Here is a 21,048-nt window from a genome sequence, read left to right as displayed (position 1 = left end):
CGCTTCTGTTCGGTTCTCAATTACACTTGAACAAGTCTCTGCCTCACTCACCAGAGGCCTCTCTTCCTTCTCAGGAACTCTGCTGTCCAGAGCATGGTCACCAAGTGGAATCAGAGGGAGCAAACACATACCCCCAATCTACAGGGCTAGGGACTCTGGGCTCACTATTGCCAGCAGAAAGCTCTGAGCAGCTTAAAGATCTTATCTGAAGTTATGACTTTGTGGAGCTTAAAAAAAATAGTGCTCTTTGCATGGTCATGATCCTGGGTCTGGCGGAGGTGGGCATGGGTGGGGAAGGGCAGCCAGATGAGCATCTGTTTGGAGCAATCGCTTTAAAAACAGACTGTGTGTAAAATAGATGCCAGTGGGAATTTGCTATGTGATGCAGGGAGCCCAATCTGGTGCTCTGTGACAGCCTAGAAGGGTGGGATGGGGTGGGAGGTGGAAGAGAGGTTCAAGAGGGAGTGGACATATGTATGCCTATGGCTGATTCATGTTGATGTATGGCAGAAACCAACACAGCTTTGTAAAACAACTACCCTCCAATTAAAAATAAGTAAATTTAAAAATAACAAAGCCAGGTTAAAGCAACCAACACTAGGAGAAGAGAAGAGCTGTGTTGTTCTGTGACTGAGTTACCCGAATTTGTTGTTCAGTCGCTAAGTCATGCCTGAATCTTTTGTGACCCCATGGACTATGGCCCACCAGGCTCCTCTGTCCATGGGATTCTCCAGGCAAGAATAGTGGAGTGGCTTGCCATGCCCTCCTCCAGGGGATCGTCCCAACCCAGGGATTGAACCCACATCTCCTGCACTGCAGGTAGATTCTTTACCACTGAGCAACTAGGGAAGCGAGTTACCTGAATAATCAACAGCAAAACCTTGAATGGCATCAGGCAGGGAAGGGTCAGCTCAGGCCCCAGGGTCTCCTGGCTCTGAATGCCAGCTAAGGCAGCCCCTCTCCTTGCCCTCGTTGTCCCTATGAGGCTAGGCAGTGGTTCTGGCCCTGCTCTGCTGCTGAGCCCTGTCACCCCAGGCAATTCCCATCGCAATCTCTAGAAACTGTGAGCACAGGGCCCTAGAAAGAAGGAACAACTCCAGCCGCTTTCCCAGGGGCCATCTCATGAATCCCAACGATACAACGATGCACGTATCTGCTGAAGGCATGGCCAAATTCTTCAAGGGAGACACTACCATCTATTTGACTTAGGAATGAAGCAAGGTGCCCAGCCCTCAGAGGCAGGCAGTGAGAGCAGGAATTTGAATCTGATCTGTTTGAATCAGAGGGAGCAGCATGAACAGAGAGACCCCAAGACACAAGGCAATCCAGTGGGAGGGAGAAGGCACAGGATCCAACTGGGTGTGGGATGGGGGCTGGGGGCTCTTTTTCTTCAGGAAAATGAGGAAGTTTGGAAGAGCCAGAACAGCAGCAGAAGCGGTGGCGACTCAAACTGATGCTGGTATAGGGTCCTGGGTACAGACTCTGCTGTGCTCTGACAAATGACATCCAAAATAACAAATGATGTTTCTGATCATCTCTACAAAAAAAAAAAAAATTTTTTTTCTACTTCCTAAGCTTTGACTAGCATAGCTTCCTCCGTAAGATAGAAGGAATTTCACTGAGCAAACTAGATGCTGCCAGGGGAGCCTCAGTGAACAATCAAGCAGATAAATGCATTTGACTGTCGCCAAACAATGCACAGATCAAAGTCTAAAAGATGCTTGCTTACTCCTCGTCATGTACTTAAATGCATCCCTTTAAAATTCATAATTTGAAGTCCTAACCCCCAGTGAGACTGGATTTGGAGGTAGGGCCTTCAGGGAGATAATTAAGGTTAAATGTGGAAATAGGGCAAGGCCCTGATCCAATAGGACTGGAGTCCTTGTAAGAATAAGACAAGACACCAGAGGTGCACACACCAAGAAAAGACCCCGTGAGGACACAGGGGAGTAAAAAGGTGGCCATCTGCGAGCCCAGGAGAGAGGCCTCAGCAGAGACCAAACCTGCAGACACCTTGATCCTGGACCTCCAGAATTGAGGAAATAAATGTCTGTTCTTTGAGCCACCCAATCTGAAGGGCTTTGTTATGGCAGCCCAAGCAGATTAACTGTTGTTGTTGTTCCGTTCATGTTCAACCCTTTGTAACCCCATGACCTGCAGCACACCAGGCTTCACTATCCCTCACCATCCCCCAGAGTTTGCTCAAACACGTCCATTGAGTCAGCGATGCCATCCAACCATTTCATCCTGTTGCCTGCGTCTCCTCTTGCCTTCAACCTTTGCCAGCATCAAGGTCTTTTCCAATGAGTCAGCTCTTCTCATTGGGTGGGAAATACTGGAGCTTCAGCTTCAGCATCAGTCCTTCCAATGAATATTCAGGACTGATTTCCTTTAGAATTGACTGATTTGATTCCCTTGCAGTCCAATGGACTCTCATGAGTCTTCACCAGAACCACAGTTCAAAAGCATCGGTTCTTCAGCGCTCAGCCATCTTTATGGTCCAACTCTCACATCTGTACCTAACTACTGGAAAAACCATAGCTTTGACAATATGGACCTTTGTGAGCAAAGTGATGTCTCTGCTTTTTAATACGCTGTCTGGGTTTATCATAGCTTTCCTTCCAAGGAGCAAGTGTCTTCTAATTTCATGGCTGCAGTCACTGTCTGCAGTGATTTTGAAACCCAAGAAAATAAAATCTGTCACTGCTTCCACTTTTTCCCATCTATTTGCCATGAAGTGATAGGACTCGATGCCATGACCTTAGTTTTATGAATGTTGAGCTTTAAATCAGCTTTTTCACTCTCTGTCACTTTCATCAAGAGGCTCTTTAGTTCCTCTTCACTTTCTGACATTTGGGTAGTGTCATCTGCATATCTGAGGTTGTTGATATTTCTCACAGTAATCTTGATTCCAGTTTGTGCTTAAACAAGCAGGATGACAATACACAGCCTTGCTGTACTTCTTTCTCAACTTTGAACTAGTCTGTTGTTCTATGTCCAATTCTAACTGTTGCTTCTTGACCTGTATACAGGTTTCTCAGGAGACAGGTAAGGCTTTATGGTATTCCCTTCTCTAAGAATTTTCCACAGTTTGTTGTGATCCACACAGTTAAAGGCTTTTGCATAGTCAACAAAACAGAAGTGGATGTTTTTCTAGAATTCCCTTGTTTCCTCTATGATCCAACAAATGTTGGCAATTTGATCTCTGGTTCTTGTGCCTTTTCTAAACCCAGCTTGTACATCTGGAATTTCTCGGTTCATGTACTGCTAAAGCCTAGCTTGAAGGATTTTGAGCATTATCTTGCTAGCATGTGAAATGAATGCAACTGTGTGGTAGTTCAAATGTTCTTGGGCATTGCCTTTCTTTGGGGTTGGAATGAGAACTGACCTTTGCTTTATCCTGTGACCACTGCTGAGTTTTCCAAATTTGCTGGCATACTGACTGAAGCACTTTAACAGGATCATCCATCCCTTAGAGTTTTAAATAACTCAACTGGAATTTCATCACCTCCACTAGCTTTGTTCGTAGTAATGCTTCCTAAGGCCTACTTGACTTCACACTCCAGGATGTCTGGCTATAGGTGGTGACCACATCATTGTGGTTATCTGGGTCATTAAGACCTTTTTTGTCCAGTTTTTCTGTGTATTCTTGCCACCTCTTCTTAACCTCTTCTACTTCTATTACATCCTTACTGTTTCTGTCCTTTTCTTGTGCCCATCTTTGCATGAAATGTTTCCTTGGTATCTCCAATTTTCTTGAAGAGCTCTCTAGTCTTACCCATTCTATTGTTTTCTTCTGTTTCTTTGCATTGTTCAGTTAAGAAGGCTTTCTTATCTCTCCCTGCTATTCTCTGGACTCTGTATTTAGTTGAATATTGAATATATCTTTCTTTTTCTCCCTTGCCTTTACTTCTCTTCTTTTCTCAGCTATTTGTAAAGCCTCTCAAACAACCACTCTGCCCTCTTGCTTTTCTTTTTCTTTGGGATGGTTCTGGCCACTGCCTCCTGTGCAATGTTATAGACCTCCGTCCATAGTTCTCCCGGCACCCTGTCTACCAGACTAATCCTTCAAATCTATCCATCATCTCCACTGTATAATCATAAGGGATATGATTTAGGTCATACCTGAGTAGTACAGTGTTTTCCCTACTTTCTTTTATTTAAGCCTGAATTTTGTGATAAGGAGCTCATGATCCGAGCCACAGTCAGTTCCAGGTCTTGTGCAGACTGTATAGAGCTTCTCCATCTTCAGCTGCAAAGAATATAATCAATCTAATTTCAGTGTTCACCATCTGGTGATGTCCACGTGCAGAGCTCTCTCACGTGTTGTTGGAAGAAAGTGTTTGCTATGACCAGTGTGTTCTCTTGACAAAACTCTGTTAGCCTTTGCCTGTGTTGTTTTTTATTCCAAGGTCAAACTTGCCTGTTACCACAAGCATCTCTTGACTTCCTACTTTTGCATTCTAATACCCTACAATGAAAAGGTTATCTTTTCTTGGTGTCAGTTCTAGAAGGTCTTGTAGGTCTTCACAGGGCCAGTCAACTTCAGCTTTTTCGGCATTAGTGGTTGGGGCATGGACTTGTATTACTGTGATGTCGAATGGTTTGCCTTGGAAACAAAACAAGATCATTCTGTCATTTTTGAGATTGCACCCAAGTACTGCATTTTGGACTCTTTTGTTGTCTAGGAGGGGTACTCCACTTCTTCTAAGGAATTCTTACCCACAGTAGTAGATGTAATGGTCATCTGAATTAAATTTGTCCATTGTCATCCATTTTAGTTCACTGAATCCCAAGATACCAGTGTTCACTCCTGCTACCTCCTGCTTGGCTCCGTTCAGTTTACCGTGATTCATGGATGTAACATTCCAGTTTCCTGCACAGTATTGTTCTTACAGCATCAGACTTCACTTTCACTACTAGACACATCCCCCGCTGAGCGGCATTTCCACTGTGGCCCAGCCGCTTCATTCTTTCTGGAGCTATCATTAATTGCCCTCCACTCTCCCCCAGTAGCATGTTGGAGAACTTGTGACCTGAGGTGGGTGGGGGTGGCTCATCTTCTCATGTCGTATCTTTTGCCTTTTCATACTGTTCATGGGGTTCTCGCAGCAAGAATACTGGAGTGGTTTGCCATTCCCTCCTCCAGTGGATCACGCTGTGTCAGAACTCTTCACTATTACCCATCCATCTTGAGTGGCTCTGCACACATGGTCCATAGCTTCACTGAGTTACACAAGCAGATTAATACACTCATGTAAATTAGAAGTCTCACTGATATCAAAGAAAGCCACAGAGAGCCTATAGTCTCAAAGAAAATAGTTCCATGTGGGAAAAATAAGCCCCCTGCTAACTAAGACTCTTTCCCATCATGGAGCTCTCACTGAAGAGTAAACTCTGTTGGGGAGACCTTTACTTCCTTCACCAAGGCACCCCCACCCCCAGCATGAACCATGATGCCTGGGACAGAACTGGGGCTTGATAAATGATTGGTGAAGGAACCAGCTATAAACAGGCAAGTGGGCCAGTTTTAGACTTTCTGATCAGTGAGACAGGCCCCAGGAGAGCAGCCCCAGGCAGTGGATGAGGGCCAAGGGGCTGAGTGGGTGGGTGCAGAGGCCTGTCTGGGGTTGGTCTCTGCCTGTCAGCAAACTAGAGGGCATAGCAACGCGGTTGGGACCCTTGGAGAAGTCTCAGGAGGCAGAGTTCAGTCCAATATGCAATCTGATGGAATATCTGTTCAGAGGTGCACATCACTGGGAACGTGCCAGCACTGAATGATGGTTACCTGGCAGAGTTCTATGGGGCAGTGGCTTCCTGGGGCAGGAGACGTCTAGATGGAGGAACTCCTCTCCGCTCTAGGAACAGTCCAGGGTTGGACACTACAGTGTGCATGAACCCTGAGCTGGGGTCTCCCTCCCCAGCTTCTCTATCATCCTCTGAATCTTATTCTTCTGAAATGGTTAACAGTCAGCTCAGCTTCTGCAATGGGGAAACCCACCTCAGTAAGAGCATTCCTGCGTCTCACGAGGCGGTGCAGTGGCGAGGTGTGGAGCCTGGACCAGGCAGCTGTCCACATGCCTCACGGGCTCCAGCTGGTCTCCAGCCCTCCCATGCCTCAGTTTCCCTGTGTGTCCATGAGCCAGGTAAGACCTAGGAAACCCTAGGGACCTAGGCCTAGGGACCGTCTACAGAAGGCAGCTGATGCGTGGGGCTGGAGCACGTACCTGCTGGGGTGGGGGAAATGCAGCAGCCTCTCGCAGGCAAGGGGGTGGCCCCGGGGTGGCGGGCTTCCTGCAGGGAGGAACAGGCCCTGGCGGCAGGTGGGGCCAGGGCCCTCGGCAAGGTCCAGATCCAGCAGACTCTTCTCCGAGCCTGGAGTGCAGTGGCCGTAGCTCCCATTCACTATGCAGAGAGAGACAGAAACAGACAAAGTGAGTGGGGACAGCCTGTAGAAGGTGCGGGTACAGGGCAGTCACTGGGGTTCCCGTGGCACAGAGCCCCTTGAGCAATACGACCCGAACCTCTGCTGTACCAGGCACTGGGGACCCCTGTTAATTCCCATAATCACCAGCAGGGTCTGTAATAAAATCCCCAGTTCTCAGATGCAGATGCTGAGCTCCAGTGGGTAACTGTTTATCTTCATACAAACACAGAACACTTACAACATACGAGACACGATTCCGGGTACGGGAAACATGGTGGGCTACACACACACACTCCTGCCTCTTGGAGTTGACAATCTAAGATCCTGGCACTTATCTGACAACATGCATGGCCACAGCGGGAGCTGGGTGCCCAACGGGTGAGTGTCACTGACACTTGTAGGTCAAAGAGGAGGTGCTCACTAAGCAGCACGTGTTCTTGTTATCACCAAAGCTCAACGTACGTTGTTCTCCAAATTGCGTTACTCCACAGAGGCACAGTACACAGTTACTCACACCTCTCTATCTCCATGGTTCTTTGACAGGCTATCACAGGCCCTGCTGTGCCCAACTCCTGGATTTTTAAGGAGACAAACTGAGGGAGATGCGCCTCAATTAGTCTTGAAATCTATGTGTGTGCTCAGTCGTGTTCAGCTGTTTACAGTCCCATGGACTGTAGCCCGCCAGGCTATTCTGTCCATGGGATTCCCCAGGCAAGATTACTGGAGTGGGTTGCCATTGCCTATTCCAGGGGATCTTCCTGATCCAGGGACTGAACCCGCATCTTCTGTGGCTCCTGCATTGGCAGGTGGATTCTTTACCTTTCTGCCATCTGGGAAGCCCCTTGAAATCTACAGAAAGCCCTTAAAAACTATATAAAGTACAAGCAAACGTTAGGCGTGGTTGCTACATGTTCACTGCCCCCTGCATCTCGGTTTCCTCATTTACAGTGTGATGAGGGTTAATCCGAAGCCTGTCTTCCTGAACTTTCCACCCAGTCATTTGGCAGGGTTATGCGAAGGAGGAAAGGGTATGGGCTTCAGGGCCTGGTGAGCCCCATGTGAGCCCCTCCTGCCCCCACCCAAGCCTGTGACTCAGACAAGTCCCTCCCCAAGGCTGAGTCCCCTGTACAAAACGGGGACAGCCGTGCAAGTTCTCCAGAGATGATGTCAGGTGTGCGAGCTGAGGTGCAGAGCCCCTAGGCGAGCGTGGGCGCCCAGTAAGTGGGATACCAGAAGTGGAAAGCGCTCTTAACATCAAACAGCACTCTGAAAAGTACAGAGTATGTGACGGAGGTGATAAAACATTACTAACAGGCCCAGGGGGCTTTCCCAGTGGCTCAGGGGTAAAGAATCCTCCTGCAATGCAGGAGATGTGGGTTCGATTCCTAAGTTGGAAAGATCCCCTGGAGAAGGAAATGGCAACCCACTCTAGTACTCTTGACTGGGAAATGCCATGGACAGAGGAGACTGGAGGGCTACAATCCATGGCGGCACAAAGAGTCAGACATGACTTAGTGACTAAACAACAGGAGGCCCAAGGACTGTCTAGGGACTATCAACACTGAGCAAGAAAAGAGCTGATATCAGTGCACAATTAGCCCAAAGTTTAAGGACAAGGACAGGAGAAGTGCCCTTTGCTGAGCAGTATGTGCAGGTCCTCACTCCACTGCCTCATTGGGGCCTTCTACCGCCCTTGCAGGGAGAGATCAGGGTTATACCCATTGTACAGAGGAGAAAGCAGAGGCTCGGAAGGCTAAACTGCTCACTTGATCACTCAGCTAGTAACAGTCTGGGCTGAACTTCTGGCTCATGCCCATCAGACCCAAACCCCACGTTTTAATCCCTATGTAATAAAAAGTAGCCTATCAGAGTGACGAAAGTCCAACCTCATTCTCAAGGATCCAGCTCCCCCAAGCCTAATTCTACCCTGTCCGCCACCAAGGCAGCCCTTTCACAGAAGGCCAGACCCTCAGTGCTAACTCGCCACGTGCCCAAAGCTCCAGCAGACACAGGCATTCACCTGCCAAGCTCTTTACAGTTTGCAGGTGAGAACACAATGCTCTCAAGGTCCCAGGGCAGCTGACGCGTCTCCAGACAAGCATGTCCTCAGAAGTGGCCCTCTGGTCACTTTCTCAGGCCGAGCACTGGCCAGCATCCTACTGTGAGGAAACCTCACTCCCGCCGGCTTTGGCTGCTCCTTGGCCAGCCCCTCACAAGCTTATTTTTTAATAAATTGGCCATTTTTTAATTAAAAAGAAATCCCTGGTAACAAATGTGAACGGCCTGAGTTAATGAGAGCAGGCTGCCACTCGTTTAACTCTGTCTCTGCTTGGCGGTCTCTGCCTTTCCCACATCATTTCTGCTTGTGATTTTATTCTCCCATTGAGGCAAACCCTGGGACTGAGCCTCAGAAAGCTGTGGATAATTTTATGACCATTAATAGCATTTGGCACAAAGACAGCTTCATCATCACGTGGGGCTGTTCTGCCAGGGTCTTTCTTCCAGAGCCTTTGAGTCAAGGATGTGGTTCTGAGGTTCTTTCCCCAACAGGCCCGTTGGGTAACCTACCCGCTCCGGGTTATCTGCTCCTCCTTCCCACAGGAAGATATGTGGAGAGACAGAAGGCAGGGCCCCAGAAGGTGCCCAGCAGCCCAGCATGCATCAGGTCCTATTCATCAAGCCTTCCCACTTGATTACCAGGAACATTCGATTCTTTGAAGCGTTCGCCCCTGTGAAGTGGACTCATTACCACCATTTTCCAGATGAGAAAAGTTGAGATTTGGAGATTAGGTGCCTTCCCCTAGGCGCCGGGGTCTGTAAGAGGCAGGGTCACAACACAAACCCAGATCCCTCAGACTTCAAAGCTCAAGTCCTGTGCTGTTGCCTCTCAGTCAACTGATCAATAACCGTGGACTCCGAAGCAAGCATGCCCCCTGTTTGACTCCAGTAAGATTATGTTGCAGAGCCTCTGGGGAAGTCAAAGTACAGCCGTTACAACGACTCCTAAACTCCAATCTTTGCAACAACTCTGCCAGGTGGTAAGACCACTCCATCTCAGACAAAGACTCAGAGAAGTTTCGTGGGTTACCCAAGGTCACACAGGGAGTAAGGGGCTCAGTTGAGATATAAACCCATCACCTCTCGGGGGAAGAAACAGTCATTACTAGACCAACAATTGAGGACTACTGGCTCCTTCTCCACTGGACACAGTAAGAAGCTGTCCTACACTAAATAAAGGCAGGGAGAGAGGAAGGAGCCCCTTTGTCACAGTTTGGCACTGCTCGGGGCTCCAAGTCCATTCAAGCCCTGCTCTTATGTGACCCTCACAGCACCGTGATGAAAGCACTGGCCTCCCCACCCCACAGAGGGACACACAAGCACCAGAGCTGGCAAGTGGCCGCCTGAGGTCACATGGCGATTGCTAAGTCCAAACCCAGGTCTCCCCACACCCGTGCCAGACCCTGCTCTGGGCCACCTGCATTCTCACAACCTAGAAAGGAAAGCAGAGGCTGTGTCCCAGAGATGCTGCCACCACTGGAAAGACGTGGCTAGTCACTCTGCAATCCTGGGCCCTCCCACCACCTTCCTGCTGCTGGCATTCTTCTCTGTCCCCAAGGGCACCACAGGGCCCACCCTGGCTCACTGTCTGTCTCCAGGAAGCAGGGGTGGTGTTCTTCTCTGGGAAGGCAAGGAAATGAGAGGGACACATCGGCCCCACTGTCCTGAGGTGGCTGTGGGTACCCTGAAAAGGGACTGGCACCCAGAAGCTATGCCTCCCTCTGTACCACAGGGAGCCAAAAACAGACCTTGGACTTGGCTCTTCCCACATAAATGAAGCTTCTTTGGAGGCTTGGGGGGTGAGAGCATTCTCTTTATTTTTGCAAATTGATGAGAAAATCTAGAATGTCAGGCCTGGGACTGAGTGACCATCTATTTTACTAATAGATGAAGAAACTGAGGCTTGGAGAAGGTCAGGACCTGCTTTAGTCACACAGAAAATCCATAGCAGAACCTGGACTGGCACACCCCAGGCTAGGTTAAGAGTTTGGTTTGGTTTCCTCTGCAAGTCTCAGTTTTCTCATCTGTAAAATGGTGCTAACACCTACCTCACAAGATTGTGGGGACAATTAAGTGAGATTACGAACACAATGCACTTGCCATGGTGCCTAACTCACAGTAAGCACTTGAAAAGTAATAGTGATGATAATAATAACTACTTCTTCCATTTATCCTTGAGTTCAGGACAGGGCTGGAGGCAGGGTCCAGTATGAGAAGTATGACCCCGGGAAGGTCAGGTATGGATGACCCTGAGCAGGCTCAGAAGGACAAACCCCTAAAGCTGAGGTGTCACCAAATGCAGAACTGGGCAGCCTGAATGAGGTCACAGCCAGCAAATCCACAGAAAGTGGCTCTAGTTACACACCACAGCATTTTGTAAATTACCGTAATGACTTGGCTATAAAGTGGTACCATATATAAGGTGACTCCCCACAGGAATTTTAATTTACACTGAAAACTGCCAAGTCTGCATGAGAGGGACAATGATGCATTCAGCATCTCAGGCCTAGATGCCACCTCCTTGTCCCAGGAACAGCCAGTGGCTGGGTCTAGGAAGGCCTACATGATGACTGCTCCTTGTTAATGGACAAGCAGACTTTTAGTGCTCATCAGGTGCCCGGCTAGTGATAGGGTACTGCAATTTACAGTCCATAAAAAATTTCACAGTCATCACCTATAAGCTTTGCTACAACCCTCAGAAGTTGGCCAGGGAGATTCGGAGGGGGCAAACAATTTGCCCAAGCTCACACAGCAAGTGCAGGGCTCAGATAGCAAACTTTCTCTGTAATAGGCAAGACAGTACACATTTTAAGCTTTATGGGCCATACATTCTCTGCCACAACCTACTCGACTCTGTTTTACTGTGAAAAGCAGCCACAGACAACATATAAACAGAAGACTGGGCTGTGTGCCAATAAAACTTTATTGAGAAGAAGAGTTCACTGGTTGGACTGTAACATACTGACCCCAATCTAGTACAGCAGTTAGAGATGGGCTTTACAATTAGACCTTTCTACATCTGGAAAACAGGAGCATTTTATGGGAGGGAGCTGAAGACATGAAAACCACTGTCTTCTCTGACTGCAGGACCAGCCCTTGGTGGCATCTGATAAATGAAGGTGCCTTCAGCCTGGTTTGGGGATCCCTACAGCCTAGGCTCACCCCTTATCTGGGCATTACTTCCCACTCTCACAGCACTTTGCTGCCACGCTGCATTTTCCCCTGCCCTCCACTCAGGGTGCCTGATGCCTTCCAAGTCCCTCTGGGCCCCCAAAGCTCAGCAGAAATGCATCTCCTTCTGGAATGTTCTTTGGTCTTTCTCGCTCTCCCCAAGCTCCCCCACCTCTGCACAGGTCAGTCCCTGCAAATAGCTGCCAGTTAGGGTGCACCTATCCCAGCATCTGCCAAATACTTGACATGTTTGATCTCCCAGTTCAGTTCAGTTCAATCGCTCAGTTGTGTCCAACTCTTTGAGACCCCATGGACTACAGCATGCCAGGCTTCCCTGTCCATCACCAACTCTTGGAGCTTACTCAAACTCATGTCCATTGAGTCAGTGATGCCATCCAACCATCTCATCCTCTGTTGTCCCCTTCTCCTCCTGCCTTCAATCGTTTCCAGCATCAGGGTCTTCCAATGAGTCAGTTCTTCCTGTCAGGTGGCCAAAGTATTGGAGCTTCAGCTTCAGCATCAGTTTGATCTCTAAATCTCAACAACATCACCACAAGGTGGGGACTGTAAGACTCTGATCTACACCCCCACACTGATGCTTTTACATGCAGTTAAAGTCCGGCCTCCCCTAGAGTCTGTGAAATCCTTCAGGACAAGGGTCTTGGAGCTCCAGAACTGCTGAAAGTCAGTGCATCTTGACAAATGATTTTGTCCAACTTTCTTCACACAGAGAAGAGAAAACAGGGGCTTGGACTGGGGAGAGGCTGGTCCCAGTCACACAGCAAGCAGGTTCTCTTGACACCTGGCCCCACCAGGGCTATTCCCCTCACTCTGAGCACACAGTTAGACCCACAGGAGGTGCTATGAAACATTGAGGAATGGGTGGCTAGAACGATTGTCCAAAGTTCTCTTCCATGCTTACTTTATGTCAGACACTGCGACTTGCGGAAACAGAACAAGTTTTGTCACACACACACACCTAGGTTGAAGTCCTAGCTCCATCATTAACTTTATGGCTGCTTGACCCTACTTTTCTGAACCTCAATTCCTTCTTCTGTAAAACAGGAATAAGAATCTCAGCTCCAAGAGTGGCTGTGAGGAGTAAATGAGATAATAGACTTAGAGGTGTGGTGTCAGTGTAGCCAGTACTTTAGTAAAAGTCTCTCTTTCTTGACAGGTGGGGATACACAGTCACAGCCTCCCTGGGGTGATGTGTCTCCAGCAACAGCAGCCTGTTCTCCCAGGCAGTGTACCCCTGTGGCCACAGAGGGCAGCCTCAGGCCAACGAGGTCTTAAGTCTGACCCTGGGCTCTGCAGCCCCATCTCCAAGCCTCAGCTTTCCCCTGTGAGTAGTGGGAGTGGCAGGCCCAAGCAGAAGGGGCACCAGGGGCCCCAAACAGCAGGGGGCACCAGACTCCATTCTCAGGCCCAGGTGAGTGCTGGCTCTCTAAGGGTGCTCAGCAGAAGCCAAGCCGGTGCTGCATCTGCATCCCAGGGGCCCTTCTTCCTCCATGCTGCCTCGTCATCCCCTCTTTTCCCACCTCATCAAACCCAAGGCCTAGAAATCAGCAGGAAGTGAGACCTTCTGAAAGAGGAGAGGTAGGAAGCTTTTTCTCCAGTCTCAAAAGCCCTGCAGGATGGGCTGATCAATTCTGAGCCCTCTTAGGGTGCTGCAGGTCCCATCAGGGGGACTGTAACCTTGCCAGGGCCCCTGGAGCTATGGAGCCTGATGCCTGAGGCCTCATGCCGGGCTTATGGCCGCCCAGCGTCTCTTACCCTAGATCACAAAAAACTCCATAAATTCCCCTTTAAATCTATGCTAGATTTATGGGGACTCGGGCCAGTAAAACCTGAGCATGTTCACTTCAGGATGGCGCTGCAGAGAAAGCAGAGCGAGCCTGCAACTCTGTCCCATCCAGGGCCAGGAACTGAGCAGCCCAAGGCCGGCTGCACCTGGAGGTGCAGGTAAGTATATAAGCAGATATATACCAAGTTGCCCCTCAGACTCTCTTATTGCTATCAAATTAGCACATATTTGCTATAGAAAAAAATTAGAAAATGTACCAAGGCAACAAGTAGAAAATAAACACCATGTAAACAGTCATAAACCAGAGAGCCAGAGCACACATGATCATGACCTCACATAAACTTCTGTGGTATTTCCCTAAGTATTCATGTAATTTTTTTTTTTTACAAAAAGAAGAATGATATGCTTATTTTCTTGTATTCCACCTTTTTCATTTAGTAATGCATCATGAATATTAAAGTTCACGAAGTGCCCATTATGTGCAATGCACAGTATACTAGGCTCCTTTCATGCCAGAATTACTAATTTTCCAGAGGAAGAGTAAGTGCCTTGCCCAAGGTAATGCATCTGTTGATTGGCGGAATCACAATGAAAGCCCAGCTCTCTCAGACTTGGAAGGCAGTGCTGACCCGGACATTGCTCCATTTCATTAAGAGATTTAGGGTCAATGCAGGCTGATTGTTTTCCTACTGTATGCATCTGCCTGGACTATCATTACAAAATATCATAGACTGGGTGGTTTGAAACATAGAAATTTATTTTCTCCCATTTCTAGAGGCTGGAAGTCCATGATCAAGGTTCCCACTGATTTGGTTTCTGGTGAGGGCTCTCTTCCTGGCTTGCACACAGCCACCTTCTCACCATGTCCCTCGTATGGCCTTTCCTAGTGCTCGCATGGAGGTAGGGGGGAGGAGAGGGAGAGTATACATGTGCTCTGTGTCTCTTCTTATTGGGTCAGGGCCTCATCATCATGACCTCATTTAACCTTCATTACTTGCTTAGAGGCCCCATCTCCAAATACAGCCATACTATAGGTTAGGGCTTTAACATCTGAATTAGGAGAGGGACACAAACATCCAGTCCATAACATTTAGTATGCATTCTCTCCTTTCCTCACCCTAGTAGGGTCCCATACTTCCACATCTATCTATGGGATATGAGAAGGAGAGAAAGTATAACATAGCAGATAAGAGTGCAGATTCTAGGGTCTACCTGATGAAGTGTGAATCCATAGTTTTGCCATTTACTAGCTGTGACCTTGTCTAAGTTAAGTGACTTAACTTCTCAGTGCCACAGTTTATGTAGTTAAAAAGGGTTTACATACCAAACGTGAAGTACAAAGAACAGTACTCCTGGACACAGCAGGCACTATGTAAGTGTCTGCTCTCATTGTTCTTATTCAGTTTTTAGGGTAGGATACAGAAGTCTGAACCAGTCAGCACATTCTAATCTCCCCAGCCACACTGCCACTGTGACTGGCTCAGAGACAGGCATGAAATGCAAGTTGGGAACTTCTCTTTGACATTAAGGAAAGAGCAGCCTCCACTCCTGTACATGCAAAACTGTCCATATTGAAAAATTACTATCATCACTCAGACATTACTTTTGCCAATTATCTATCTTTCTGAAGCAACAACGTATGTTAGACCTATTCACTATGTTCTATATCTCTCTTATGCTCTTTCCTGAATTTTTCATCCTTTTTTAACTTTCACGTGCTGTCTAGATATTGTCTAATAACCTATTTTCCAATTTATCAATCTTCTCTTTAACGGCGTCTAACCTATTAAGTCTCTATGATAAAAACTCTCCAGAAAGTGGGCATAGAGGGAACCTGAAAGTGAAGTGTTAATCGTTCAGTTGTGTCTGACTCTTTGCAATCCCATGGACTGCAGCCTGCCAGGCTCCTCTACCCTTGGGATTCTCCAGGCAAGAATACTAGAATGGGTAGCCATTCCCTTCTCCAGGGCATCTTCCTGATCCAGTTATCAAACACGGGTCTCCTGCATTGCAGGAGGATTCTTTATCATCTGAGCCACAGGAAAGCCAGAAAGTGGGCAGAGAGGGAACCTACCTTAACATAATAAGGACCATATACAACAAACCCACAGCTAAAAGCATTCTCAATGGTGAAAAACTGAAAGCATTTCCTCTAAGATCAGGAACAAGATAAGGATGTCCACTCTTGCTACTTTTATTCAACATCGTTTTGAAAGTCCTAGTCATGGAAACCAGAGAAGTAAAAGAAATAAAAGGAACCCAAACTGGAAAAGAAGTAAAACTGTCACTGTTTGCGGATGACATGATACTGTATACAGAAAAATTCTAAAGACGCTACCAAAAACTATTAGAGCTCATCAATGAATTCAATAAAGTTTTAGTACACAAAATTAATACACAGAAACCTCTTGCATTTCTATACACTAATAAAGATCAGAAAAATAAATTAAGGAAACAATCCCATCTACCATCACATAAAAGAATAAAATACCTAGGACTAAAACTACCTACAGAGGCAATCCTTCACTGTTAGCTTAATTTTTCAAATAAATGAAATGAAATTTAATCAAAGGCAGAAGGTACCATCTTATTTTAAAAAATCATAGTCTTTTTGTTCCAGCCCAAAGTGTTCTGATACCCAGGGAATTATTTTCTTGCCATGAGGTGAGAAGCACTTGTTCATTATACCCAACAAACCAAATCAGTATCCAAATATGTACTTTCTCTTTAATTACCATTCCAAAACCTTAATTAAGGCATTCCATTGATTATCGCCAAAAACTTGGAAATCTTTCATGTGAAAATCTTTTATAAGGTTTTCTGTCCCTATAGTACATCCCCTGTATCTTAATGCCTTTCAGACTGTAAGCCTTCTGAGCAAGGACCATGCCTTAATTTTGTCTTTTACTGCAAAACACATCTTGTGATGCGTTTGTGCCCTATGGATATTGAATTATACAAATGATATGTAATGGACTCAACATAGCCACCTGTCAGTACAAAAGCTAAATAAATGCTCACTATTTTTTAAAAAGCACACATTGAGATTAAAATGACTGTCAGTGATGTCTAGTCCACTGGATGCTTTATTCAAGGCACTGTGCTCAAATGACAAAAACTGGATATCTATTTGTAGATAGATATTATGGCATCCTAGGGCTTTCCAGGTGGCACAATGGTAAAGAATCTGCCTTCCAATGCAGGAGCCACAGGAGACACAGGTTTGATCCCGAGGTCAGGAAGATCCCTTGGAGGAGGAAATGACAATCCACTCTGTATTCTTGCCTGAAAATTCCAAGGACAGAGGAGCCTAGCGGGCTACAGTCCACGGGTTTGCAAAGAGTCAGACGTGACTGAGTGTGCACAAATGCACGCAAGGAGGCAGAAGGCCTGTACCCAGATACTGATGAAAAATCAAAGACGCAACAAACAGATGGAGAGATATACCATGTCCTTGGATTGGAAGAATCAATATTATGACTGTACTACCCAAAGCAATCTACAGACTCAATGTAATCCATATCAAATCACCAATGGCATTTTTCACAGAATTAGAACAAAAAAAAAAAATGCACAATTTGTATGGAAGCACAAAAGACTCCAAATAGCTAAAGCAAACTTGAGAAAGAAAAGTGGAGCTGGAGGAATCAGATTCCCTAACTTCAGACTATACTACAAAGTATCAGAACAGTATGGTACTGGCACAAAAACAGAAATATTGATCAATGGGAAAGGATAGAGGGTCCAGAGATAAACCCACCCGCCTATCATCAACTAATCTATGACAAAGGAGGCTAGAGTATGCAATAAAGAAAAGAAAGTCTCTTCAATAAGTGGTGCTGGGAAAACTGGACAGCTACATATAAAAGAATGAAATTGAAACACTCCCTAACACCATATGCAAAAACAAATTCAAAATGGATTAAAATCTAAATGTAAGGCTGGATGCTATAAAATCCTTAGAGGAAAACAGGCAAAACACTCTCTGACATAAATTGAAGCAAGATCTTTTTTGATCCACCTCCTAGAGTAATGCAAATGAAAACAAAAATAAACAAATGGGACCAAATTAAACTTAAAAGCTTTTGCACAGGAAAGAAAACCATAAACAAAACAAAAAGACAACCCACAGAATGGGATAAATTATTTGCAAACATAGCGACTGACAAGGGATTAATCTCCAAAATATACAAACAGCTCATGCAATTCAATAACAAAAACAAACAAACAACCCAATCAAAAATGGGCAGATCTAAATAGACACTTCTTCAAAGAAGACACACACATGGTGAGGAAGCACATGAAAATATGCTCTACATCACTAATTTATTAGAGAAATGCAAAACAAAACCACAGTGAGGTATCACTCCAACCAGTCAGAACAGCCAGTATCAAAAAAATCTGCGAACAATAAATGCTAGAGAGGGTGTGGAGAAAAGGGAACCCTCTTGAACTGTTGGTAGAAATAGATACTATGGAGAGCAGTATGGAGGTTCCTTAATATATTAAACTAGAGTTCCCGTATGATCCAGCAATTCTAATCCTGCGCATATACCCACAGAAAATCAAAATTCAAAAAGATACATGAACCCCAATCTTCACTGCAGCACTATTTAAATAATAGCCAGGACGTGGAAGCAATCTAAATGTCCATCAACAGAGGAATGGATAAAGAAGATGTGGTAAATACATATAATGAAATATTACTCGGCCATAAAAAAGAGCAAAATAATGTCATTTGCAGCAACATGGATGGATCTAGAGAGGGTCATACTGAGTGAAGTAAGGCAGGCAGAGGACAAATATATGATATTGCTTATATGTGGACTCTTTTCTAAAAAACGGTACAAATGAACTTATTTACAAAACAGAAATAGAATCATAGACGCAGAAAATAATTTTATGGTTACCTGAGGGTGGGGGGCAGCAGGGAAGGGGGAGGGATAAATAGGGAGACTGGGATTGACATATACACAATACTATTGGGTTGACCAAAAGATTTGCTTGGTTTTTTCCCTAAGCAGGCTAGTATTAATAGCACTTAATTGTCTTTAACTTCATTTGAAACAAATTCGTTAGACTGCATTGTGACATCTGTCATATGAGTGTGCGTTTAAAAAACAAATCCAAATTAGTAAATTTTTGTGTAGTCCTTTTGATATTGAAGATGGAAGAAAGAAAGCAACATTTTGGGCATATTATGCTTTATTATTTCAAGAAAGGTAACAACACAACTGAAGCATAAACAAAGATTTGTGCAGTGTATGGAGAAGGTGCTGTGACTGATCAAGTGTGTCAGAAATGGTTTGCAAAATTTTGTGCTGGAGATTTCTTGCTGGATGATGCTTCATGGTTGGGTAGACCAGTTGAAGTTGATAAAGATCAAATTGAGACAATAATTGAGAACAATCAACATTATACCAAACAGGGGATAGCCAACATACTCAGAATATCCAAATCAAGCGCTGAAAATCGTTTGTACCAACTTGGTTATGTTAATCACTTTGATGTTTGGGTTTCACATAATTTAAGTGAGGGGCTTCCCTGGTAGCTCAGCTGGTAAAGAATCTGCCTACAATGCAGGAGACCCCAGTTTGATTCCTGGGTTGGGAAGATTCCTGGAGAAGGGATAAGCTACCCACTCCAGTATTCTTGGGCTTCCCTGGTGGCTCAGCTAGTAAAGAATCCGCCTGCAGTGCAGGAGACCTGGGTTCGATCCCTGGGTTGGGAAGATCCCCTGGAGAAGGGAAAGGCTACCCACTCCAGTATTCTGGCCTGTAGTATTCCATGGACTGTATAGTCTATGCGGTTGCAAAAAGTCAGACACGGCTGAGCACTTTCACTTTAAGTTAAGCTAAAAAAACCTTCTTGACCTTATTTCCACATGTGATTCTCTACTGAAACATAAGGAAAACGTTCCCTTTTTAAAACAAATTGTGATAGGTGATGAAAAATGAATACTGTACAATACTGTGGAATGGAAGAGATCATGCCCAAGCGAAATTAATCACCTCCAACCACACCAAAGGCTGACCTTCATCAAAAGAAGGTGATGTTGTGTATATGGTGGGATTGGAAAGGAGTCCTCCTTCTATTATGAGTTCCTTCCAGAAAACCAAACGATTAATTCCAACCAATATTGCTCCCAGTTAGACCAACTGAAAGCAGCTCTTGACAAAAAGCGTCTGGAATTAGTCAACAGAAAACTCAGAGTCTTCCATCAGGATAACACAATATGGCATTGTTTATGTGATGATCAGGCAAAAACTGTTACAGTTTGTTTGGGAAGTTCTGATTCATACAACATATTCACTAGACATTGCACCTTCAGATGCCCGTTTATTTTGGTCTTTACAAAATTCCCTTAATGGAAAAAATTTCAATTGCCTGGAAGACTGTAAAAGGCACCTGGAATAGTTGTTTGCTGGAAAAGATAAGTTTTGGGAAGACGGAATCATGAAATTGCCTTAAAAATGGCAGAAGGTAGTGGAACAAAATGGTAAATACATTGTTCAATTAAGTTTTTGGTGAAAATGAAAAATGTGTCCCTTATTTTTATTTAAAAACCAAAGGAGCTTTTTGGCCAATCCAATATACGTAAAATAGAAAACTAATAAAGACCTAGTGTATATAAGGAGCTCTACTTAATACTCTGCAATGACCTATGTGGGAAGAGAATCTAAAAAAGAGTGGATATATGTATATGTATCACTGATTCACTTTGCCGTACAGCAGAAAGTAACACAATATTGTAAATCAACTATACTCCAATAAAAATTTTTTAAATCCATTAAGTCCATCTTTTGAGTTCTTAAATTTTTTGTTGTTTTTTAGTTTGAAGTTTTCCATTGGATTAACTTTTATAGCTTTCAGATATCTCTTGAAATCCTCCATTTGGTAATCTACGTTACTGAACACATTAATCACAGTTATTTTAAATCCTATATCCAATAAATCCAACATGTGGACCACCTGTGAGTCTGTTTTTGTATGTTTTCCCCACATTGGTCCTGCCTCCTCGTATCCCTGGTAATTTCTGACTGAATCCAACATAGTGTATGAAATTTGTACAGGCTCCAAATGAAATCTTCCTCCAGAGAGAATTTCTTGTTGTTTCTCAAACGCAGTTAAAAGAGGGGAAGATCATCTTTATCCAGCCTAGAATTTCACTGTTTTAAAGCTGGGCTTTAGGTTTTGTAAAGGTTGCTCTCTTTGTGGTTCATCCTTTCGCCTAGGGTGCTGCCCTTCAGAGACCCCAGCTGAAAGCTTGGGATGGCAGGGCTCCTCTTCCTTGGTTGACACTGAACTTCAATATAATTTCCCAGAATTTAAGGCTGTCAAAAGCTTTGCTTAGTTCCTCAGTCACTTAACTGCCACACTGTCGATTTCTCAGCCTATACCACTTAAGAATCTACAAATATCTTGGAAGGAAAAGCAACACTGAATGTTCAACTCATCTTTTGACACTTTCTATCTCCATGGAATCTTGGCCCCTCAAAATTTGCCTATTTTTGTGGGTGGCCCTAAACTCCCCTTTTTGTATCTCCAGCATTACAAAGCCGCAGAAAGCTCTGTTAAGCTCTCT

At 45.2% G+C, this 21,048-nt stretch overlaps 1 protein-coding gene across 3 annotated transcripts in view; it reads right to left on the bottom strand.

Annotated features, from left to right (window-relative positions):
* Window positions 1-21,048, bottom strand: part of GLIS1 (GLIS family zinc finger 1) — a 260,654-nt gene that overhangs the window by 93,362 nt on the left and 146,244 nt on the right. For all 3 annotated transcript variants that reach the window (XM_061411896.1, XM_061411897.1, XM_061411898.1), the window contains exon 3: window positions 6,228-6,405. In XM_061411896.1, the coding sequence (XP_061267880.1) occupies window positions 6,228-6,405 (178 nt within the window). The remainder of the gene's footprint in view (window positions 1-6,227; window positions 6,406-21,048) is intronic.

The sequence above is a fragment of the Bos javanicus genome, chromosome 3 (genome assembly GCF_032452875.1).
Source record: "Bos javanicus breed banteng chromosome 3, ARS-OSU_banteng_1.0, whole genome shotgun sequence".
Lineage (NCBI taxonomy): Eukaryota > Metazoa > Chordata > Mammalia > Artiodactyla > Bovidae > Bos > Bos javanicus.
The sequence above is the reverse complement of the archived record's forward strand: the minus strand, read 5'-3'. Positions and strand labels throughout refer to the sequence as shown.